Raw genomic sequence first — 25,055 nt, 5'->3', positions numbered from 1 at the left:
AAGACAGCAACCAATCTCAGCTTTGAAAAAGCACACCAAATTGACCTGGTAGCAAATTGCTTGTGGTGTGAGGAAGACCCCCAAGGAGCTGTGCTAGGATAATACTGAGCTCCAGATCACCCAGAGATACTGCACAGCCAGCAGAATGAATAGAGATACGAAGATCCGGGAAACAAAAGTAAAAAGGAAATTTTTACCAATATTTATAGATGTTTTCTTAGATAGGAATATGATTGGGCTGCCAAGCAGCAGATGTTAAAGCTGAAACAAGAAAACTACATCACTTTGTACATCCCTCTGTTGACAGACTCTGGGGAAGAAAGGAACAGCCTTCCAAGAGTCTGACTCATTGTGAAGGTCTGAGCTGTATAATTTTCATCTGCGTGGGAGTGTTTCACATACTAATTTGCTGCATTCTTACTTCAATTTCTTGATCGATATTCTACGTTAGCTCTTAAAACTATGAAGATGTAACCAGTTATCATGAGTTGAAAAGGGCTTATTAATAAACTATCAGCTTGTTTGAAAGATTTGAATTTGGATCTTAAAGTTCGTATATGCACGCATTCTAAAATGATGCTGTATTTGTTTTATTGGTGAAATTCTATACCATATTTTACTCAACTTCCTATTTAACTAATCAACAAGTAGAAATTCTTCCAAGATTGGTTAGAACCAGATGAGAATCAACTTGAAAAATCCTTCTCATGCTCTCTTACACAAATCACTTCTCAGAGAATCACTTGTGGTTAAGTGTAGCCCCAGGATTGGGGCTTCCCAGGTGGCTCAGTGGGTAAAGAATCCACCTATAATGCAGGAGATATGGGTTCAATTCCTGGGTCAGAAAGATCCCCTGGAGGAGGGCATGGCAACCCACTGCAGTATTCTTGCCTGGAGAATCCCATGGACAGAGAAGCCTGGTGGGATACAGTCCATGGGGTCACAAGGAGCTGGACATGACTTAAGCAACTGAGCATGCACCTAGCCCCAGGATTAAGAGGGCCTCGGTTCTATTCTAGGCCTGCCACTTACGAGGCTGGGTTTATAACTTAGGGTCCATGTTTCAGTATCTTCCTCTAAACATAATGATATCGTGTCTAACTCATAACGTTTGTTACGAGGATTAAACAGATGAGTATAAGCAAAACGAATGTAGTAAGCACTTGTGCAACATTATCTATTCTTTATCATCCTAGTATGTTGGCCACTAGAAGACCTAGAGGGTTGTGGCTCCTCCAATGCATGGATGTGACATACAATACCTACTACCTTTTGCCTGAAATTAAAAGACGTGTACTCCCTGGAAGGAAAGTTATGACCAACCTAGACAGCATATTTAAAAGCAGAGGCATTACTTTGCCAACAAAGGTCTGTCTAGTCAAGGTTATGGTTTTTCCAGTGGTCATGTATGGATGTGAGAGTTGGACTGTGCAGAAAGCTGAGTGCCGAAGAATTGATGCTTTTGAACTGTGGTGTTGGAGAAGACTCTTGAGAGTCCCTTGGACTGCAAGGAGATCCAACCAGTCCATCCTAAAGGAGATCAGTCCTGGGTGTTCTTTGGAAGGAATGATGCTAAAGCTGAAACTCCAGTACTTTGGCCACCTCATGCGAAGAGTTGACTCATTGGAAAAGACTCTGATGCTGGGAGGGATTGGGGGCAGAAGGAGAAGGGGACGACAGAGGTTGAGATGGCTGGATGGCATCACGGACTCGATGGACGTGAGTTGGAGTGAACTCTGGGAGTTGGTGATGGACAGGGAGGCCTGGTGTACTGGGATTCATGGGGTTGCAAAGAGTCGGACACGACTGAGCAACTGAACTGACTGACTGATTGACCTTTTGCCTATAGGTACCTAGGTTTCCTCACTATCAAGTATCATTCTTTCTATAAAATTCTAATTCATTTCCATTTATATACATTTTCTGCAATTCGCTATAGAGAAAAGATCACTCATTTCCTAAGCTCTGTGATCTACAGCAAATTGCTTAACATCTGTTTCTTAATTCATAAAAATGGGACATCATTAGCTACCTGAATAATCTGTATAAAAGCACCTAGCCTAGTTTCTAAACTCAAATATCTGTCAGCAAATAAAAATAGCTTGCCATTATTTCTTCGTAAGACTCAACAAAGCTTAATGATCCTCTTTAAGGAACTGTATCAAATTGGTACATACTAGTTCTGTTAAGTCTGCTAAGTCACTTCAGTTGTGTCCGACTCTGTGCAACCCCATAGATGGCAGCCCACCAGGCTCCCTCATCCCTGGGATTCTCAAAGCAAGAACACTGGAGTGGGTTGCCATTTCCTCCTCCAATGCATGAAAGTGAAAAGTGAGAGTGAAATTGCTCAGTCGTGTCTGACTCTTAGCAACCCCACGGACTGTAGCCCGCCAGGCTCCTCCATCGATGGGATTTTCCAGGCAAGAGTACTGGAGTGGGGTGCCTACACTTTCACCTTTTAAATGTCTCAAGGCATTAGGTCCAGGTATATGGGGGAAAAGCTGCTGTGTATTATGCAGAGGTAGGTCCATGGGTGGTTCACCCAACATCTAATTCCCATCCATCCCTGCTCGCCTATCTCCCTTCAGCATTAAGTGCAATATTACTAAATGCTAGCTGAACTAAATACTCAGTTTTCCAGATTCCTTGCATTCAGGGTATAGCCATGGCACATGTGGAAATGTGTCACTATCCTGTCTCTTCCTTCTGCTGTGTACCAGGTTTTGGGAATGGATCAGCAGTAGCAATCATCTGACCCTAAAAAAAGGCCAAGAGAAGCTTAGATAATTCTGCCTAGTTTCATTAAGCTGCTGACTCAACTGCAGCAATGATACTTTTTCTGTTTGCTTTTGTTTCTTGAAGCCAAAAGCACTTCTAACTGTAGCTCTTTTAAGACAGTTATCTTGACTGTCTAATTCTGTGTACTTGTGAAAAGCAATAGATTCTATTTTCTTATCATAAAATTTCAACCATAAAAAAAGAAACTGTGTTTCACTGAAAATATACACATAACTAACTCTAAAATTACAGTTAATGAACATTTTAAATTTTCTGCCACTTCACAGATCACAGTCTTGTCATGGCATAGGGACTTGTATAACTCAATGAAGCTATTAACCATGCTATGCAGGGCCATCCAAGAAGGATAGGTCACAGTGAAGAAGTCTGACAAAACATAGTGCACACTCAAGCCAATATTTTACCAAATATAAATTAATCCTAATAAACTCAAAATGTTCCATGTTAAAAATGACTGGAATTCTAACAATATGATCTGTGAATTATATCATTCTGTTTCCTGTATTATTCTTTCTGTAAAAGTAGCATTTTCTAAAGCTCTAATTTAAATGGCTGAGAAAGGTAAGAGGAATTCAGTGCATTTGGCAGGAGTCAAGATGAATTTCCACTCTAGGAGGAGGAGGGAAGGAAAAGAAAAGATGAGCATGCAGCATCCACAAGGGTAGAGGAGTAGCTAATAAAAATATAATAACAGAAAAAAAAAGAAAAAGACAAGGCTGAGGGAGGGGCTTAAAGGAGGGAGCAAGAACCTTCAGTCTGGTAGTTCTCCCCTGAGTCAGTTTGGCATGAAGAAGAAAGAAGAGTATATGGATGTAAGAGACACAGAGGCAGCAGAGATAGAAACTGTCATAGGATTAGACACAAGAAAAGTTAAGACAGATGCTTCTGCAGTTCTTTCCCACTTTTACTGAGGTATAACTGACAAACAAGCTGTGCACATTTAAAATGTACATTTTGATGAGCTGACACCCATAAAACTGTATCCACACTCAAAATTATGAATACATTTATCAACCCCCAGAGTTTCCTTGTAACTCTCTGTAATTTCTCCCTCTCCCTAGCAGCCCTTACCCCTGCTCAACAGACAACGAAGTTTCTATCACTACACATCACTCTGCAGTTCCTACACGTTTATATGAATTGAGTCATGCAGAATGTACTCTTTGTTGTTGGTTTTCTTTCATTCAGTGTAATTATTTTTAGGATCGTCATGTTGCTGTATTTATCACTAATTCTTCCTTTCTATTCCTTAGTAATATTCTATTGTGTAAATGCCACCGTTTGTTTATTCATTGATTTCTTGCTGATGAGATAAATGGGTTGCTTCCAGCTTGGGGCCATTACGTATATAGTTGTTATGAACTGTCATATGTGAGTTTCTGTATGAAGGCAGATCTTCTGTTCTCTTGGATAAACACCTAGGAGTGGAATGGCTGGATCTTGCCATTGGTATATGTTTAAAACAGTGAGAAACTGTTTTCCAATTGGTTGGAGAATCTTACATTGCCCCCAACTGTGTCAGTGTTCCAATTCCTCCATATCCTTGCCGCTCTAATAAGTATATAGCAAGGCCTCATTGTTACTTTAATTGCATTTCTCTAATAATCACTGCAATTAAACATCTCTTGACAGGTTTATTTGTCATGTATCTTTGTTAATTGTTCCCATATTTGCTATTTTTTTAAATTGGGTTCTGTTTTCATGTTGAATTTTGAGAGTTATTTATATGTTGTGGATACAAGTACTTGATCAGATATAATCACTGCAAATATTTTTTCCCAATTTGTAATGTGTCTTTTTATTGTCTTAAAAATAATGCCTTTTAAAGAGCAGCAGTGTTAAATTTTGATGAAATTTATTATTTTATGAATTGTTCTGATAATACATCTAAGAAATCTTTGCTGAATCCAAAGTCACAAAAGTTTCTCCTGTTTTCTTTTAGAAGCTTTTTAGTTTAAGATTCACATTTTGGGTACATGACCTATTTTGTTAATACGTGCAGATGGCACAAGAAATAAATAAAAGGGTTTATGAAGGCATATGGATAAAGCTGAGCACCGAAGAATTGATGTTTTTGAACTGTGGTGTTGGAGAAGACTCTTGAGAGTCCCTTGGACTGCAAGGAGATCCAACCAGTCCATCCTAAAGGAGATCAGTCCTGGGTGTTCATTGGAAGGACTGATGCTGAAGCTGAAACTCCAATACTTTGGCCACCTCATGCGAAAAGTTGACTCATTGGAAAAGACTCTGATGCTAGGAGGGATTGGGGGCAGAATGAGAAGGGGACGACAGAGGATGAGATGGCTGGATGGCATCACCGACTTGATGGACATGAGTTTGAGTGAACTCCAGGAGTTGGTGATGGGCAGGGAGGCCTGGCATGCTGTGATTCATGGGGTAACAAAGAGTCGGACACAAGTGAGTGACTGAACTGAATTGATGGATATCCAACTGTCCCAACATCACTTGTAAAACAGATCATGTTTTCTTCACTGAACGGACATTGAACCTCTGTTGAAAACAAGCATCCATGAATGTGTAGGTCTACTTCTAACTCTGCTCTGTCCTGTTGATTTACTTGTCCATCTCTCCCCTAATGCCATACTCTCCTGTTACTGCAGTTTTACAGTTAAGTCTTCAAATCAATTAGTATTAGTTCTCCAACTTTGCTCTTCTTTTTCAGATTTGTTTTGGCTGTTCTTTTCTAGGTCCTTTGTATTTCCATATGAATTGTTAAATCTGTGCATTGATTTCTACAAAAAATCTGCTGGGATTTTGACTGGGATCAATTGGAGAAGAGATGACATTTTAACAATATAAAGACTTCCAACCTATACACAGGGTGTATATCTCTTGTTTTTTAAATATTCTTTATCTCAGAAATGCTTTGTAGTTTTCAGTACACAGATCTTTTGTATCTTTCTTCTGATATATCCCTAAGTAGTTCATAGTTTCGATGCTATTTCAAGTTAAGTTTTATTCTATTTTGTGATTGAGGTTAATGCTACTGGTCTGCACATTACATTTGAAGTAACAAGACTTCCATGAAGTTGTCCTTAGTATACACAACTGTGTATTTCAAGTATGCAATTCACTTTTATTTCTTTTATAGTATATATGAAAAATTATATTGACTTTTTTGAAATTGTGTTTGTATTTTGTTATGTCATTTATAAATTTCATTTCTGAATTCTAAGGAAGGATTTTAGAAATTATTTATCATACAAATGGGTGTAGGGTTTGATGATGCCAAGAACTACTTCTGTAAGCCATTTTTTCAGTAATTTCCATGAAACTGAATGTTTAAGAGTCATTTGGTAGGACATATTCTGATGTTATAAATTAACAAAAGACTATCTAGAAACTAGTTTCTCTTTAAACATTAATGGCAGCTGCTAATGGCACTAGTAAGACAAATAAACACAGCAATAAGAAATAAAATAATTTTAGAAAATTTACATATGTTTTGTGACCTAAGTGGGGAGAAATACAAAATTGGGACTCACCAAGCTCATGTTCTGGCTATATCACTGACTTACTGTCTTTGTGAATCAAATCCATCTTTCCAAATTCCTTTGATTTCTTTAATTATAAGGTTTAGGACCAGGTGATCCTCTGCCGTTTTTTCTACTTTAGAAATCTGTGATTCACACATGTAGACAAGTAGAAGCCACTACTGGTTCACCGCAATACTACTATGATCTGTTCTTTGCCCAGAATACCTAAGTTTCTACCTAAGCTCTGACACTAAACAGCGAAATAGTAACAGAGCAGTAGTTTAGTCCTCTTTCGCTTTAGTTTCTTTGTCAGTAAGAGAGGTAATAAAAGTACCTTCTTTGTAGTGTGAAAGTTAAAGGTTAACAGGAAGCACACAGAAGAGGACCAAGAAGTGTTACAATGCCTTGGATTTGTAGCACCACACTCTGACTCCCCCTTCCCTTGAAATCCTGTAAATACTACAGGTGACAAATTATGTAATTTTCCTATTACTTAACTGGAAAGGAAATATTTTGCTCTACTTAATTTTGAGTAATGAAAAGGTGAAGCTTTGAATTCCGCACATAAAATGATGGTCTTCATATAAATAAGTGGGTGAATTGTCTTCCTCTATTAAACTACTTACTGCAAGAGCCAAGGTTTCCAAACATCTTCCCTGTGGGATAAAGGCTTTTCTGAAAGTAAGCTTTCTGGAACCACGTTAAACTCCTGAGGTAAGGGGATGCTTATTACTGAAGAGCTGCTTGTCTGCCGTTCGGGCATGGAAACCCTCACACGACAGGCTGGGGTAACTAGAAAAATAAATCCAGTGACCCTTGACCATCTTGCGGAGAACTGAGAGAACGTGACTGAATCGGATTCTGTCACCCTCGAAGTGGTATTTTACCCATTAGACTGACTGCATCCCAAATACGTCTTAGGAGGTTTTCTGGGGGAAAGCAGAACACTCACTAAGCAGTGTTTTAATTCTTTCTCCATCTGCACAGGATAAACACAGGGAGGCTGAGTCAGTGGTTCTCACATTTTATACTCAATAATCATCTGAGGAACCTGATGAAATTCAGATTTCTGTCCTCCATCTCCAGAGATCAGTTGTATACGGTTCTAACATGTTTCTCGGGTCATTCTGATACTTGTGGCACTCAGATAAAATTCTGAGAAACACGGCACTAAACAAATAATCCTCAGACATTAACACTTTACATGAGTGATATGCCGGTTATGTAAGGGGAAAAAAAGACCTTCTAGACACCTCACCTCACATTTCCAACCAAAGTCCACAAACAGACACAAAAAGGCTATGTATTTTTAACAAGAAAGAAAAAGCAGAGGGTTTTTTTTTTTTTCCCTTTCTGAACTATACATTGTATGATGAAACTCCTCAGAAAACAAAGGTAAAAGGCTCAATATACTCTTTAGAAGACAAGTAAAAGATTTCAGAATTTCAAATTACTATAGTTAATATAATTTCACACTTCCTACTCCTAGAAGTTTAAGAAAAGAAACACAGTCACAGTATAATTTAGAAACATGGATGAACTAATCCTTCTGTTCCCACAGCTAAATTATGTTCTACGCTAAAACAATATAAAGACTAGAACTTGGCAAAATGTTGACCTTAATCAACTACCAGCTGATTGGCAGACTTTAGCTACAGCTCAGAGTAAGCACTGCTTCCAGCAGAGCGGTCTAAAGAACACCAGGGCCAGAATCACAAGGATAAGAATGTATCTTAATCCTATTCCACAACCACTGAGACAGAACCTGGGGGTTTATGTCACAGGATTTTACGTTCTGACATGTTCCCTATGCAACACATCATAAGCTCACCAAGATAAGTTTGAGAATCAGAGGTGAAGAGAGAGTAGAAGGAGTTATTAGTAACAGATAAATGAAGACAGCATTACAACACCTTTTTCTGTATCAGTAAATGCCATTCCTTGGACTGACTTTATTTGCAAATTCAGACAACAATGCAATAAATATCATCACACGCCTATTAGAATGATTGAAAAAAAGAAGAAAAAAAAAAAAAAACCAACTGAGAACCATCAAATGTAGATGAGAATGCAGAGCAGCATCACCACTGTTGCTGGTGGGAAGGCAGAATGGCACAACCACTTTAAAAGACAGTTTGGTGGTTTCTTACAAACCTAAGCATGATCTTACCATACAACACAGCAAGTGCACTCTACGGTATTTATCTGAAGGAGCTGAAAACATATCCACACAAAAATATGCATGTGGATATATACAGCAATATTATTCATAAATGCCCCAAACTAGAAGCAACCAAGATGCATTTTAATAAGTGGATAGAAAAACAACATTATGGCACATTCATAACAATGAATGATAAAAAAGGAACATCAAATCATGGAAAGATCTGGAGGAACCTTAAGTGCAGGTTGAAAGCCAGTTTGAAAAAGCTCCATATTATACCATATGATTCCAATTATATAATGCTTTGGAAAAGGCAAAACTATGGAGATAATAAATAATCAGCGCCTGTCAGAGATCAGGAGGAGAGAAGATGGATAGGTGAGAGCACAGGAAATTTCCAGCACAGGGAAATCACTTTGTACGAATGATCCATGTCATTATGCATTTGTGAAAACCCACAGAACTACAGACATCACAAAGAGTGAGTCTTCATGAAAATACGGATTACAGTTAACAATCACATGTAAATACTGGTTCATTAAGCGTGTTTCCATCTCTGTGGTGGAGGATGTGACACTAACACTTTGTACTCTTATCCATGTGATTCTGGCCCTGGTGTTCCTCGGACCACTCCTAGAAACGGTGGTTACACTGCGCTGTAGGTAAACTCTGCTCATCAGCTTGTGGTTACTAAAGATCAACATTTTGCCAATTCCATTCAGTGAATTATAAAACATAAAGCAACATGTTAATAGGGGAAACTATGTGTGTGGGATAGATAGTATATGAAACTTGGTGTATTATCTGGTCAATTATTCTGTAAGTTTGTACTAAATGATAAGAATCTATTAATTATTTTGAAAATAATAATAAAAAATAAAGTCCCAAGCCAGCAACTGCACAGCATCAGCTCACTGGACTTAAGGGGAAGGGTTCCGCACGCCACCGGCACCCTGTCGTGTCCCGACAGCTGGCCGGAGACAGCAATACCTGTGACTTAGGGAAAAACAGGGGAGCCCACATAACACATCAGAGACACAGCGAGTAGAGCAGACCCGTGGTGGAGACACGGGGTCCCCGTGCTGACAACATATCTCCAGAACACTCTCCTTCAGGGGCCAGAGCAGCACGCCTCAAGGCTGGCCCACAGCCTGGGAAGCAGCAGCCCACATCTCTGCTCCCCTCCACCCTCTCTCCTGAGAGTGGGCAGCTCGAAATGGCCTCGATTCCCAGGAAGACCACTGTCCAAGCTACCCCCCGGCCAAGCCCAGCCCCTCGTCTCCTGCTACTGCAGTCCAAAGAAAGCAAGTGACAGGTCTAAGACTGCAAGAGAGGAAGCAATAGCAAGACTGAAACACAACTGGCATTTAAAAGCCAAATTTACTTTTTGATCCTGTTTGGGCCCCTACCATTTATAGCTCACTTCCATGAACATTAAGAATTGATCCCTTAATAAGATAAAGGATCCCTTATCCCTTAATAAAAAGCTGGTTAAGACCAGCTTTCCATTTAGTTTTATATTTAATCAGAAGCAACAATTATTAATAGCAATTAAGAAATCAGCACAGCTAAAGTAGGACTGCAATTATACACGTGAGAAAATTTGTGGGGTAACAAAGACACAAGGTTAATCAATTTGGTGTTAATCAAATTAAATGATTATGAATGCTTTTATAACAAATTGAGGTGTAAATCCAATCACATTTTATTTGAATTATTTACATTTAAAAATCAACATTTATTGAGTGAGAAATATGCATCAAGTCTGCTCTAGCTACTTTACATATTTTATCCTCACACATTTAATCTTCTCGATAATCTTAAGAGATTAACAACAATCCTAAAATCCCCGTTTTACAAATGGGGAAACTGAAGAATAGAGAAGTAACGCAACTTGCTGAAAATAACACAAGATTAAAACCCAAGAGATATAGCACCAGAACCCATGTTCTTAGCCACCATGCTGTCCTGTTTTAAATGTATAATTTTTTTTCATAAAATACATGTTATAGAAACCTAATAGTTTTTATATGCATATAAAGCTATATTTATATAATTAGCCATTAGCATTTCCAAATGTACAGCATGGGCATTTAATCTACATAGCATTTTAGGAACATTTTTATAAATAGACAACTAAAACCCACGAGTTATATACTAAGGAGACAATTTTAAGGCATTTTTAGATGTTCTTCTAGTGATAGTTTTAAAAGCTAAAAGGAAACTTTTCTACCCTGTGGAAATTAGTGACAGTCAGTCTAGGAGATGCTGTTGTCAGGTCTCAAATTGCTTAGGCATACAAGGAGAAAGAAAGAGACGGCCTTAGACTCTGCTGTTACTCTGCTATTAAACACTGCTTACGTTAACAGTTATAACGCATTAAAAAACACTGATCAAACTGACTTAAGTCTAGAGGGAAAACATATGTGATTCATGATTTTAAACCACTATCAAAAGTGGTTACAGGCCCGATAATCTAAAAGGGGTCAGCAGGCAGGTGGCTCTGCTCACACTTCAGCTATTCCACCGTGTGGGACAGAAGAGGAGATCTTCCACAGCAGTCTAGAAAAGGAAACCCAAGTCTAACGTCTTCTACATTTTTTTTTTCCACTGCAGACAAAATTTCTGATAACAAAGTCCACTGCCAGCATACCACTGTAAACAGAAATATTATTGAAAGAGAACACAGTCTTTGAATTTTCCACACCGAATTCTTTGTTGCCTACCTGAAATCCATGCTTGCCTCTCCACCATGTGCTTAACACTTTGGGGGGCATGTCAATAACAGAAACAATGTCTCCCACCTAGGAGAAAACATTTTAAGTGAAGTGTTTTTAATCAAATTGTAAAGCAATCGTCTGCCTAGAATTTAAATCTAAACTGTAAAACTTTAAATCTGAACTGTATCTTATTCTCTGGCTCATTATTTCTGGAAAAACATTAATATTTCTTTCTGTAAAGAATTTAATAATCTTAACCATTTGTAAAGGAGAGGTTTACAAAAAGTTAAGCAGCACAAAGACTGTGGTCCAAGTAACATGTGTAGTAACTTCAGAAAGCCTGATTGACAGTGTGAGATTTTTTTAACACTAGGCATCATCACAGAGTTAAAATACTGTTACTGCTGCTACTAAAGGTGATCAGATTCACTTATAAAAGGAAATTTTAAATTACCATATTTAGAACAACAGCAGTTTCTATTAATACACTCAGTGAGCTGCTTGCCATGTGCCAGGCACTGGGCTGAGCAATTAACGTATCTTATTTCATTATATAGGAACGCTCTAAGATGTCTACAATTACCGGGTTATTCTTAGTACATGTAAAATTGAACGACAGCTACATTTCTTTCAAAAGGCGGTTCAATATATAACATTCCCACTGAGCAGCTGACTTTGTTCACCCTAAAAGACAAACCAATGAGTTTACACAAACTTTTACAAAATCCTAAGTATAAAAATAGCAAGAATAGTTTTTAATAATATACTTAAAGGAAGTTATATTCTTCATTCAAAATAAGTGATGATCTCTGTGATAAACCAGTTAGGCACTTTAGAACAATGTTGCTAATGTACACAATATTGCTTCACAAATTTTTGTGGTATATTCATGGCTAATTTTTCTAGTCATGAATGTCCTCTTCACAAAACCATATTTGCTAACAAACATGGCATCTCTCAAGATCAAGGATTCTTTGTATATAGAGCTAAAAATTTAGTTGAGAATGTTTGAATTCTGTACAGTAAAAACGTACACTTTTTTTCTCTTAAATTGAATAACTGCCAGCATTTTCTTTTGATCTCTCATCAGCCAGTATTAATAGAAGAAACTTAAATCCTCTCTTTTTGCATGTGATAGCAAGAAATGTTCACTTCACTTTTCATCTGGTCTTTACCTCAATCTATGAACAATGAGAAAAAGGATCACTGGGTATTGTTTTTAGGTGCCAAAATAAAGGACAAAAGACAAGAGGATCTGGCTTTCAAGAAGCTCACAGAGACAAACAGAGCAGAACAACTTTGATTGAATGTAATAAGTGACCTCTCAGAGATAAGCCTTGAGAACAGCTCAGAATGACATTCAGTGCAGGCTCTGGGCAGGGGTTATGGGGGCAGAGCGAGGGGGAGGGGAGAAGTGGGGTATGTATTTCTTGGAGTAGAAGGAAGAAAATCAAGGAGACTTCCTAGAAAAAATGGGGGACATTTAAGCTGAATTTTTAAGAATGAGTATAGTCATTAAAATAAAAATAGATGGCATGCCAGGCTGAAAGACAATAAAGGGCAGAAACACCTGGTGCTTTTCGTTAAGTAAATGATCGACACAAAGATGAGGCTAGAAAGGCAGCACAGACTGAGCCAACACAGAGCATATCTGGTCACTCACCTCTAAGGTCAATTCATCTGGGGCCCGAGCAGTGTATCTCTTGATAACATGGGCAGCACCAACAGCAGGAGTGTTAATAGAGGATTCTTCATGAACTAGAAGGTGATTTCCCTTGTTATCAATCTAGAACAAAGAAAATGTACTATGAGATGGTTAAAGACATGGGACTTGCAAGTTTCCTGGTGCATCTATATAACTCGACTCGATTTGGAAAAACTATAACCCAAAGAATCTTAAAAAAAAACCAAAAAACTACTTACTATATACCAGTCATTGTATTGTACATGTTATATATATATATAATTGAATCTTCACAACTTAAAAAAAGATACTTATCATCATTATCTATACCTAACAATGAAGATGCTAAAGCTAAAAGAGGTTACATAAATTACAGAAGATTAAATAATTTGTCCCAGATTACAGAGCCAATAATGAAAAAACAAGTTGTACTGGCTCAAAGTTCTATATTCTTTCTACTTTTTATCATCTTCCCAATTTTCACTTAGAGAATAAAGTAACTCCACCTACGCAAATTAAAGAAAAAAATCTAACATACTGACTGGATACTCTATCACTCAAGACATTCTTAAATCAGATCCTTTAAAAGGATTTAATTGTCTCTTGTTTCTAAATGACTAAAAACTATTTTCACTACTAAGTCAATTAAATATATATATATATACACACACCTTGCTAAATGTATAAACATGAATATATTGAACACCAAAACAACAGGTGTCATTCTGATTCATAAAATAATATTAAAACTAGTTTCCTGGATTATCAAAAAAGGTTTGAGATAAAAATACTTACTGTACCATATCTATCTTCCAGAAGACATGAATAAGCCCCACTTATTCAATTCCTGAAACTCAGTAGCTATGAAAATTCACATGGGATTTCTTTCGTAGGTAATTAACTCTAATAAAGAGTGAACTAGATTAATACCTCCATCCAAGTAAGGGCAGGTCCACAGTTGATCTTGTTCCCAGCAATAGCTGAAAGGCGGGACAGGTAAGCCATAAGCATCTGAGTGACCGACTAAAGAAAAAGAGAAGATTCAGTGGTAACAGTTTCTCACTGTTAAAGAAACTGGTGTAAACTGGTTGTTTCTGAGAGAAAAAAATCTGCAGATTTTCAGGCATTTTCATAGTCACAGAGGTTCTGTACAGAAGCTTCACAGTTCCATGAACTGACACTAAGGGCACTTACGTAATTCCCTATCTGTTGCAGGACTTTCACTTCGGCTCCTCATCATCAGGGGTCATATAGCTTCTAATTTGGTTGCCTTTTCTTTCTATTTTTGTACTGAAAATGTAAAATGATGGCACAGACATAATTACTTTCCTTCCCAACTTCTCCCCACTACTCTGACACTTCCTCCAAGGCCTGCTGCAGTCTTCGGCCACCCAGCCACGGCATGACAGTTCATGCGTGATCCTTCACCTCAAGTCAGCTGATGGTCCAGCCGTGGGACCCAACAGCAGCCTAACAGGAGTGGCTGCAGCAATCAGGAACTCCTAATTTCAGCTCCGTTTGGCTGCTATTTTACAAAGACACAAGAACCCGGTACCTGTTGGGAGCGGTCATGTTCTGAGACAGTCTGAGAAAGAAAAACCAACAGACAGGGAAGGGAAATGGAGGCAGAGAGACGTCCAGGTTTTCTATCATACGACAGAATCTGTGGTTTCAGGGCATTCCTGAGGCTTTGCCACAGTGGCAGTTCTTGCATGCCTGGAGCCTCTACTTTGCTTCTACTATGTAATTACCCAGGAATTAATTACAGATTGGAAGGGTTTTCCCCTCGGGACTTGCACTGTTCTCAAGCATCCACTGTGGCTGCTAAGCAGTCTAATGCCAATACATTCCTTGTTTCTTTGAGAAAAATCTCATTTTTGCTCTCTGGAGGCTTTCTGGGTTTCCTCTCTGCTTTTGGCATTTTGAAATTTTACAGTGTTTCTAGATGTTATTATATTTAACACTTAATGGACTGATTTAATCTGAAAACAGGCTCTTTTTTAATTTAGGGAAACGTTATGTTTTTGGAGAAGGAAATGGCAACCCACTCCACTACTACTGCCTGGAGAATCCCACGGACAGAGGAGCCTGGCAGGCTACAGTCCACGAGGCGCAAGAGTCGAACACGAGTTAAGCGACTAAACCACCGCTACCATTATGTTTCCAGCTACTTCCATCCGCTCTCTCCTATAATAACTCCTATAACGCAGCAGGAACTTGTGGGAACTTCTGGATCTATTCTCTGGGACTCTCGACTGTTCTCTCACAACTGTTTATCCCCTTGGGGCTGTGTTCTTACGGAGTCTGCCCTTCCCGCTCACTAATTCTCTCTTCATCTAAGTCCATTTTGCATGTCATCCAGCTTTTAATGTTTGTTATTATTAAAATTAACTTAAATGACCATATGTTCATTTCTAAGATCTCTGATTATTTTATTTTTATGAACTCTATTCTTATTTCATGAATGTGGCTGCCTTGCTTTCTCTAAGGATGGTAATCACGCTTCTGAAAGCCCTCGGTTTGCTCTTCTGTTACTTCATTTACTCAGTTTTACACTGAAGATTTCTAGTTTACCTGTCCCTCTGCAGTCTTCCTGCAGAAGTTGCTCAAACTGTATTTTCTTACCCCCTTAAATCTTATCCCATCCACTCCAAGATTCCTCACAATTTTGGACTCCCTGATGGTTATTTTCATTTTCTAATGTTATAAAAGAATCTCCTTCCTCTTAAATTAAAAAAAAAAAACAGAAAACAAAAACCTCTGTATACTTTTACTAGAAAATTTTGACAGGCATGGAAATAAGTGCATGGACACAGCCTGCCATCATAAACTGAATAAACAGCATCACTTGAATATACATGCCTTTGATTACTAATGAGGTCAACATTTTTCCATACTTTTGCTTCTGTAGCTTATATTCTCTTTGAAAAATGATCTGCTCATATATATCACCTACTTGTATATTAAGATATGAGTTTCTTTTTATAAAATTATACAACAAACCTATTTGAAATATCCTAAAATATCACTAATTTTTCTACTGTTTTAAGAAATAAATAATCCCATGAATCTTCCTGAGTGCTCAAAATAAGCTTTTACTTCATATACTAGCAAAAATTTTCTGCTGATTTACATAATAGTGATTACTTCTGCAAAGTACTGAATGCTCACCTCTGGACTGTCCTTCAGAGCATCAGAACGGGGAAGCTCTGAGAGCTGGGAGAATCGTCGGTCATAAATACACAGATGAAGATGTTTATCAAGTACCCGAAAATCTTCATAACTTCTTTTAACAATCCAACTTTTGCCCTATGAGTAAGAAAAAAAAGACCACTATAATTTGTCTCTATTGGGAGTGGTCATGTACCAGGCTTTATTCCATAATGATAGGTTATCCATGAGATTTTATATTTACTAATTAATTTGACAGTAAACAGTTAAACTCCAAAACCCTCTAGTGAGTTATACATTAAAGCATTAATAATGGAAAATGAGCTAGAACTGTCCACTAAACCTCTTCTTATGACTGGTCAAGCCCACTGGTTCTCCATGGGAATAATAACTGGTAGAAGGAAGATAGCATGTAATCTTAAACACATAGAAAGAGCCATTAAATGATTCTGTGTGGAAGAATACTACCAAAAATTAAAGAAAAATAAAATTGGGTTCCTGATCAGTTACCATGAACATCTTCTGTGACTGACACCAGAAGTGCACTGGCAATCAACACCATTAAAATCTCATCTAGGAGCATTCGGTGCGCTTATCGTATCTAGAACCCCCCGTATCGCCCCACTTTTCGGTCTTTCTTCCTTTCCTTGCCTAAGCTCTGAAGCTCATTAGATTTGAAAATTTAGTCATAGAACATATTTATCACATACTGTCTTCTAATTTTCTCTCGAATCCATCACTTCATAGCCTGAGCTTTAGTGAGGACCCACATCACTTCTGACCTCCCTGCCTCTGATCTCCTCCTCCACTCCCCTCCCCTAATATGAACTACAGAGCTTGTCAGGTCACATTGACAGAAGGCTTCAAAAGCTCCCATGGGCAGTAGTGATGAATTGGTCTCCAATACACACCATTTGGTTTGACAATTTAATTTTTATGTGGAGGCTTTAGTCTCATAAGAATTTGGAGAAACTGGGAGAAAAAGCAACCGTCTCAGAAATAAAGAAAAATCTCTAATGTAGCTCTTTTCCATTTGCCTCCACCAGACGGGGCAGAAGCAGACGGTACCACTTCACGGGAGAGAGGCTGAATTCTAAACACAGGTATTGCCCATAACTAACAGGATAAATATGCCTAATCCTACCTTGGACTGCAATTCTCCATTACACAGAGAGCAATACCATCTCCGTCTTTCAGAAGGGGTTGTTAGAATGAAATAAGAGAACAGATGTGGCAGAAAATTTAAAGAACAGTCCCTGGATCCCAATTCTAAGAAATGCTAGTTTAGTAACTCTGGAATAGGATCCAGTTAATCTGATGATCACCTGATTTGGGAACCACTGGTCAATCAAATCCAAACATACTTGCACATATGAGGACTTGCATCATCTGGGCTTGTCTAAGTCTGCAGTGTGATCCCACTCACTACCCCTTCATGCTCTTTCTTTGCTTCCAGTTATGCCCAATTACTTGCATTTCTTCCATTTGTAAAATGTTCCTTTTCTTGCCTACATGATTTTTAAGTGCTGTTCTTCTACTATTTAAAGTGTTTCTTTTACTCTTTGCTCAAGTAAGCTCCTTTGTTTTCTCACTTCTACAGCTGCCATCTACCCAAAGCATTTCTGAGTCACAACAGTGGGTTAAATAGTTGTTCTTTCGGGATGGCAAAAATAAAAAATAAATAAAAATGAACAATAAGACAGAGAAAAAGAAAAATAACCTATTGCATAGTTACAAATATCTTTTCTTTCATACATATATTTCAAAAATTATGCAACCCTTCAAATATCAGAAAATTATCAAAATTATTTTAACATATATATATTTCTATCAAAGAGATTAAACAGATGGTGACTTTTAATTTCTAAGCTCTGGATTTTTTTAAATTGAAATAGAGTTGGATTTATAGTATTGTGTTAGTTTCAGTTGTACAGCAAAATGATTCAGTTATATTATATGTATTATTTTTTCAGACTATTTTTCATTATAGGTTATTACAAAATAATAGATCTTTTACCTCCTAGGTTAAATTTATTTCTAAGTATTTTATTATTTTTGATGCAATTGTGGAATTGCTTTCTTAATTTCTCTTTCTAGTAGTCTGTTATCATAGTTCATAGAAATGGAACTGATTTTTGGTGGGAAGTTTGAAGCTTTCCAACTAAGATTAGGAACAAAGCAAGGATAACTTCTCTCATCACTGCTTTTAAAAACTGTATGAAATTTCTAGCTAATGCAATAAGACAAGGAAAGGAAATAAAAGACATATAGATTGGGAAGGAAGAAATAAAACTGCCTTTATACATACATGACACGATCGTCTAGGTAGAAAATACAAAACAACGAAAAACCTCTAGAACTAGTAACTGATTATAGCGAAATAGCACGATACAAGGTTAATAAACAAAAATCAACTGCTTTCCTATATACCAGGCAATAAACAGGCGGAGTCTGAAATTAAAAACACAGTACCATTTATATAACCACCCCCAAAATGAAATACTTAGATATAAATCTGACAAAATATATAGAAGATCTACATGAGGAAAATTACGAAACTCTGGTGAAAGAAGTCAAAGGACTAAACGTGGAGAGATGTACCATGTTCGTGGACAGGAAGACTCAGTATTGCCAAGAGGTTAATTCTTCCCAACTTGATCTATAGATTCATAATGCTTCCCCAGACAAAATCCCCAGAAGTTATTTTTCCGTATATTAACCAACTGATTCTAAAGTGTATATAGAGTGGCAAAAGACCCAGAATAGCTAACACAATATTAAAGAAGAAGAAGGTTGGAGGACTGATGTATGTAACTTCAAGACTTACCATAAAGTTACAATAATCAAAACAATATGATACTAGCAAAGGAATAAACATATACATAAATGAAATAGAAAGCCCAGACACAGACTCACTTAAATACATTCAACTGATGTTTGATAAAAAAGGCAATACAATGGAGAAAAGACAGTCTTGTTTTGTTTTAAATTTTCAACAAGTGACGCTAGAACAACTGAACATCCACACACAAAGAATAAATCTAGACATAGACCTTACACCTTTCACAAAAATTAATTCAGAAAGACCCTAATAAGAAAACCATAAACCTCTTAGAATAGAGCATAGGAGAAAATATAGATGACCTTAGGTTTGGTGATGCCTTTCTTTAGATATAAGAGCAAACATAAAATCCATGAAAAAAAAAAAAAAGAATTGATAAGCTTTACTTCATTGAAATTAAAATTTTCTGCCCTGTCAAGAGAATGAAAAGAAAAGCCACAGACATGGGAGAAAATATTGGCAAAAAACATACTACTGATAAGGGATTATTAAGCAAAATATACAAAGAACTCTTAAAAACCAACAATAAGAAAACAAAAACTGATTTAAAAATGGACAGCTTACCAGAAAGATATATAGAAGGCAAACAAGCATATGAAAAGACACTCCACACCATATGTCATCAGGGCAAGGCAAATATAAACAAGAAGATATCGCTACATACCTAATAGAGTAGCAAAAATCCAGAATACGGATAACACCAAATAATGTTATATAAATTCCTGTTACATACAGGAATTTCCTTCCTTGCTGGTAGGAATGCAAAATGGTACGGCTTCTTTCACAGACATCACTTTCTTACAAAATTACTCATACTGTGTTTTACCATAGGATCCAGCAATTGCACTCTGTGGTGTTTACCCAAATGAGTTGAAAAGTTATGTCCACACACAAACCTACAAACAAAGGTTTACAGCAGCTTTATTAAAAATTGCCAAAGCCTGGATGCAACTGACACATCCATTAGCTGGTGAACTGATAAATAAATTTTGGTACATCCAGACAATGGACCATGACTCAGCACTAAAATGAGGTAAGACATGGAACTTTGTGACAGTCTCCTGCATGGCAGACAGACTGTTTACCATTGAGCCACCTGGGAAGCCCTTAAGTTACAAAATTAAGCCCTTAAATACAAAAATAAAATAATGATAATTCTGTGCTATGAAGAAATAAGCAAGAATCTACCATCCTGAAAAGGCAATATATTACATGATTCCAACCATAGGACACCACAGAAAATACAAAACTGGAGACAATTAAAAAAAGTTGGTGGTTGCCAGGGGCTAGGGAGTAGTGAGAGATGAAGAGGTAGAGCACAGAGAATTCGAAGGCTAGTGAAACTATTTTGCACACTATAATAGTGGATACACGTTTTAAATTTATCCAAATCCAGAGAATGTACAACACCATGAGTGAACCCCTATGACAATGGTATGTCAGTGGAGGCTTATCTGTTGTAACAATGTACCACATTAGTGGGAGGATGTCCACAGTGGAGAAGGAGGTGCATGTATGAGAAGGAGGGATACATGGATACCTTGTATTTTCCACCCAATTTTGCTGTGAACCTAAAATTAGTCTAAAAAAAAAATCAAGTTTATTAAATTTATAAAAAGTAATCATGTACCACATAAGGCAATAGCCTTCAGAGACTCAAAAGGTAAAGATTGGGGACTGGATTTCAAAATTGCTTTCCTTATACATCAATAAACTGATTTCTTTCAACTTTTAAAAACTGTTCCTGTACAAGTAAAATGTCTGCTCTTTAATATAGATTTACATGCAGGAAATTAAAAGCTTAAAACATAATTTTCAAGTCCTCCCAAGCTGCTTTAAAGTCACTGAGTAAAAGTCTAAAATCAGTAAAATACCTATCTTTTCAGTGGATATGGAAGAAGAACTTTAAATTTTACATGTAAAAAAACAACCTTAATCATGCAATTTCCAAATAGGCTGAATAAAGTAAATGATCAGAATATTTTAGAAATTCAATTATTTATTATAAAGAACAAAACAAAAAATTCATTATTCATGTCTAAATTTCAATTTGCAGCAAATTTCTAACCTGAATAATATCAGTAAGTATTGCTCTCCAAGGATAACAAAAATCAACAATTCTTAACAAAGATGATAAAGAAGAACGAGAAAAAAGAAAAATCCCAGTGTATATAAGACAAATTTACATAGAACCAAGCCCTGGAGTAAGTATTAAATAAAACAGAGAAAGGACCATCAAACCTCTGACTTCTTAGAATGTATTTCAAATGAGAAGAAAAAATATCCTACTTTTAAGTTAATAAATTGTTACGTTGTTTAGTTGCTAAGTCATGTCCAACTCTTTGCTATCTCATGAACTACAGCCCTCCAGGCTCCTCTGTCCACAGGATTTTCCAGGCAAGAATACTGGAGTGGGTAGCCATTTCCTTTACCAGGGGATCTTCCCAACCCAGGGATCCAACCTGCATCTCCTGCTTGGCGGACAGATTCTTTACCATTGAGCTACTTGGGAAGCCCTTAAGGTAATAAATACAAAAATAAAATAATGCTAATTCTGTGCTATGAAGAAATAAGCAAGAACTTACTCCAGTCAAGGTGGGGAGGGAAAGCCCCTCTGTGGAGGTGGCATCTAAACAGCCTCCTGAGAACTGCGCAGGCACCAGAAACAGCACGTGCATGTGTGAATGGACTTACGGGCTGACCTAAGGTAATGCCTTGTTGAGGAAAAAACTCAGGGTCTTAACTGACCGAAAACTAGTGAGACCAAAGCACAGGAGTGAGAAGACTGTCCCACAATGTAGAAAGCAGGCAAGCTCTGGATCCTGCAGGGCCCTCAGAGGCCTTGGTGAGTAGTCTGGGTTTAGTTTTAAATTCAGTGGAAATCTATGGCAGAATTTCAACCAAGAGACTAACATGTTTAAATTTGCATTTTACCTCATTCTGGCAGTTGCTATCACAATGGCCCAACAAGGTACAGCAGCTTGACTATAGCTTGGTAGTAACAGAAACGCAATGAGTTGTTGCTGTACAGTCACTAAGTCATGTCTGACCCTTTGTGACCCTGTGAACTGTAGCTCGCCAGGCTTCCCTGTCCTTCATGATCTCCTGGAGTTTGCTAAACTCATGTCCATTGAGTCAGTGATGTCATCCAACCATCTCATCCTCTGTCGTCCCCTTCTCTTGCCCTCAGTCTTTCCCAGCATTAGGATTTTTCCCAATGAGTTGGCTCTTCGCATCAGGTGGCCAAAGTATTAGAGCTTCAGCTTCAGCATCAGTCCTTCCAATGAATACTCAGGGTTAATTTCCTTTAGGATTGATTGGTTTGATTTCCTTGCTATCCAGGAGACTCTCAAAAGTCTTCTCCAGCACCACAGTTCAATTCTTCAGTGCTCAGCCTTCTTTAAGGTCCAACTCTCACATCCGTACATGACTAATAGAAAAGTCATAGCTTTAACTACATGGACCTTTAAACAAAAACTATAATATATATTTGCAGTTCTTTCTGAGAAGAACATTCTTCACCCATGTCCTTTGAAGACCCTTAATCATGGGAAAGTTTATCATGCAACAGAATTAATACTATGAATTAACTGTATGCATGATGAAGTTCAGTGAAAAGAAAGACCTGATTTAAATCTCAGCTTGACCTTATCCTGAACAGGGGACTTTATACAAGTTACTTGACACCTACGAGTCACTGTTTATTCTTCTTTACAATGGGAATGGGCTTCCCTGGTGGCTCAGATGGTAAAGAATCCCCCTACAATGTGGGAAACCTGGGTTTGATCCCTGAGATGGGAAGATCCCCTGGAGGAGGACATGGCAACCCACTCCAGTATTCTTGCCTGGAGAATCCCTGTAGACAAAGAAGCCTGGCAGACTACAGTCCATGGGGTTGCAAAGAGTTGGAAACGACTGAGCCACCAAGTACATATTGGGAATAGTAACACCTAAATTTCATAGAAAAGTTTTCACACTTAAAAGAACTTTGCCATCTGCTTATACATTGTATCCATATACAGGTGCTCTTCAAACATGAATAATCAACTCCATCCCCTTAGTAACAACATATGCTAAATGGACCAAGTGGAGGAGATACTTAATACTGAGGAATGCATTGCTGATGGTGGAATTTCAAGCATCAGAGTACAGGAGATATTTTGAGACAGAAAAGCATTCCCCTACAAGCAACTGTCTATTCCATCAACTGGGACATTAAAAAAGGCTTCACAGTACTGTAAATATTTACAAAACACTTCAGTAAAAATGACTTCTTATACATTGATGAATTCTGGTTAAAATACAAAGGTAGTTCATAAAATCCAACTTGAATAAGAACCATTCATTTCAACTACTCTAAAGCTTACTATGGGACAACAAAATACTAAGAAACAATTTTTTTTAAACTAATAAAACTATACTTAGAGGGGCAAAGATCAGACAGAATTTTCATTAGGGCACATATCGGAATAAATTCTTATAATCACTAGGTTTAAATGAGTCATTTCAAAGTTAACACTTAAAAACTGATATCTGCTTATTTGCTAATGAATAAAATAATAGAATACAGAACACTTTTAAGATTCCCTACCACTGACATTACACTTATAAATGCTTTATACTATGTAATGGGGCTTAATGTAATTAGTGTCAAGGTGTATCTAATTTTGTTTTTTTTTCTAATTATTGAAGTTTCAACAGTTGAGACATTAAAGGTTTTTCCATATCTACCTTGACCTGTTCTTGAATATCTTAGGATTTTTATTAACTTTCATTGATTTCAAACTAAATACATGATATTTCCTGAAAAGCAGGGGAAAATTAGTATGCTTTGCAGAAAACAAAGTGTTCCCCTCAGGTCAATATCATGATACAGACTGGGAAGAGTGTTTCTTCATCCACACTAGCTCATCTGTTTGTTCCATTTAGCACCTTCCCTTCCCCGAGTCTGTTTCCTTGGAGAAAAGAATTAAAAGACGAAGGAAGGAACACGTAAGGCACATGGCTATATTGGTCAAGACAACTTACTCTAAATAACCATCAGTAGGAGAGGGAGAGCAATGAGGGCTCAGGCAGGACATTATGTAGATCTGTCTCCAAGGCATTTGAGAAAGTCGCTTTGCCCATGGTTAATGTTCAGCTGAGACACACAGATATGGCTGAATGACATTTGAGTGACAGGTATCTGCTCCAACTGCTCTTGGCCCAGTATACCAGCTAGGAAATATTTTTATCAGTTCAATTCAGTTGCTCAGTTGTGTCCAACTCTTGGTGACCCCACGGATTACAGCATGCCAGGCTTCCCCGTCCATCACCAACTCCCGGAGCTTGCTCAAGTTCATGTCCATTGAGTCAGTGATGCCATCCAACCATCTCATCTTCTGTCGTCCCCTTTTTATTGCCCAGATTATACAGTCTATTGGACTTACCTGGTGGCTCAGATGGTAAAGAATCTGCCTGTAATGCGGGAGACCAGAGTTCCTGCAGGAACTCCCTAGGTCCCTAGGTTCCTTCTATAGGTTGGGAACACCCCTTGGAGGAGGAAATGGCAACCCACTCCAGTATTCTTTCTTGAAGAATCTCCATGGACAAAGGAGCCTGGTGGACTACAGTCCATAGGATCACAAAGAGTTGGACACAACTGAGTGACTAACATATACAGCCTATTGGCCTAGGGTTGCAGCCAGTTAACCTGGACTTTCAGAGGCTTCCACTTAAGAGTTTTATAGAGGTAGGTAGATAGAAGATATATCTTTACATATATGAATGCTATCCAGGTCCTGTCCACTGAAGTCAAGCAAATAAACTAGATTACTAGCTTCGGTATATTTCTGTAATTCTTTAATAACATTAGAATATGCCTGCAGATTTCAGAGTGGCCAACTAAGTATAAATAAAACTAGAATTATGATGGAAAAACAGAAAAAAACCCACAAGAGTGAGGTTCAAATCCTGGTCTTTAATTTCATGACCATGGGGAAGTTATTGACATTCTTTAGTCTTACATTCATCATCTGTAAGATAGAAACCAGACTATATGTCTCACAGAGCTGTTTTAAGAGTAAATGATACTCTGTATGCCATAATATTTGTGTACCAGACATATAAGTGATCAAAAAATGCCTACTGAATTTGGATCTATGCAGTATGGAACACATGGTTTACATTTCTGAGTTCA

General features: G+C 37.6%; 1 protein-coding gene across 2 annotated transcripts in view; it reads right to left on the bottom strand.

The window, feature by feature from the left end:
* ARHGAP32 (Rho GTPase activating protein 32) overlaps positions 1 to 25,055 on the bottom strand; it is a 122,299-nt gene that overhangs the window by 51,244 nt on the left and 46,000 nt on the right. For both annotated transcript variants that reach the window (XM_068978079.1, XM_068978080.1), the window contains 4 exons: positions 16,036 to 16,173; positions 13,795 to 13,887; positions 12,844 to 12,966; positions 11,187 to 11,264 (listed from right to left, as the gene is read on the bottom strand). In XM_068978079.1, coding sequence (XP_068834180.1) covers positions 11,187 to 11,264; positions 12,844 to 12,966; positions 13,795 to 13,887; positions 16,036 to 16,173 — 432 coding nt within the window. The remainder of the gene's footprint in view (positions 1 to 11,186; positions 11,265 to 12,843; positions 12,967 to 13,794; positions 13,888 to 16,035; positions 16,174 to 25,055) is intronic.

The sequence above is a fragment of the Capricornis sumatraensis genome, chromosome 8 (genome assembly GCF_032405125.1).
Source record: "Capricornis sumatraensis isolate serow.1 chromosome 8, serow.2, whole genome shotgun sequence".
Taxonomy (NCBI): Eukaryota; Metazoa; Chordata; class Mammalia; order Artiodactyla; family Bovidae; genus Capricornis; species Capricornis sumatraensis.
This window is presented reverse-complemented; position numbering and strand designations above follow the sequence as displayed.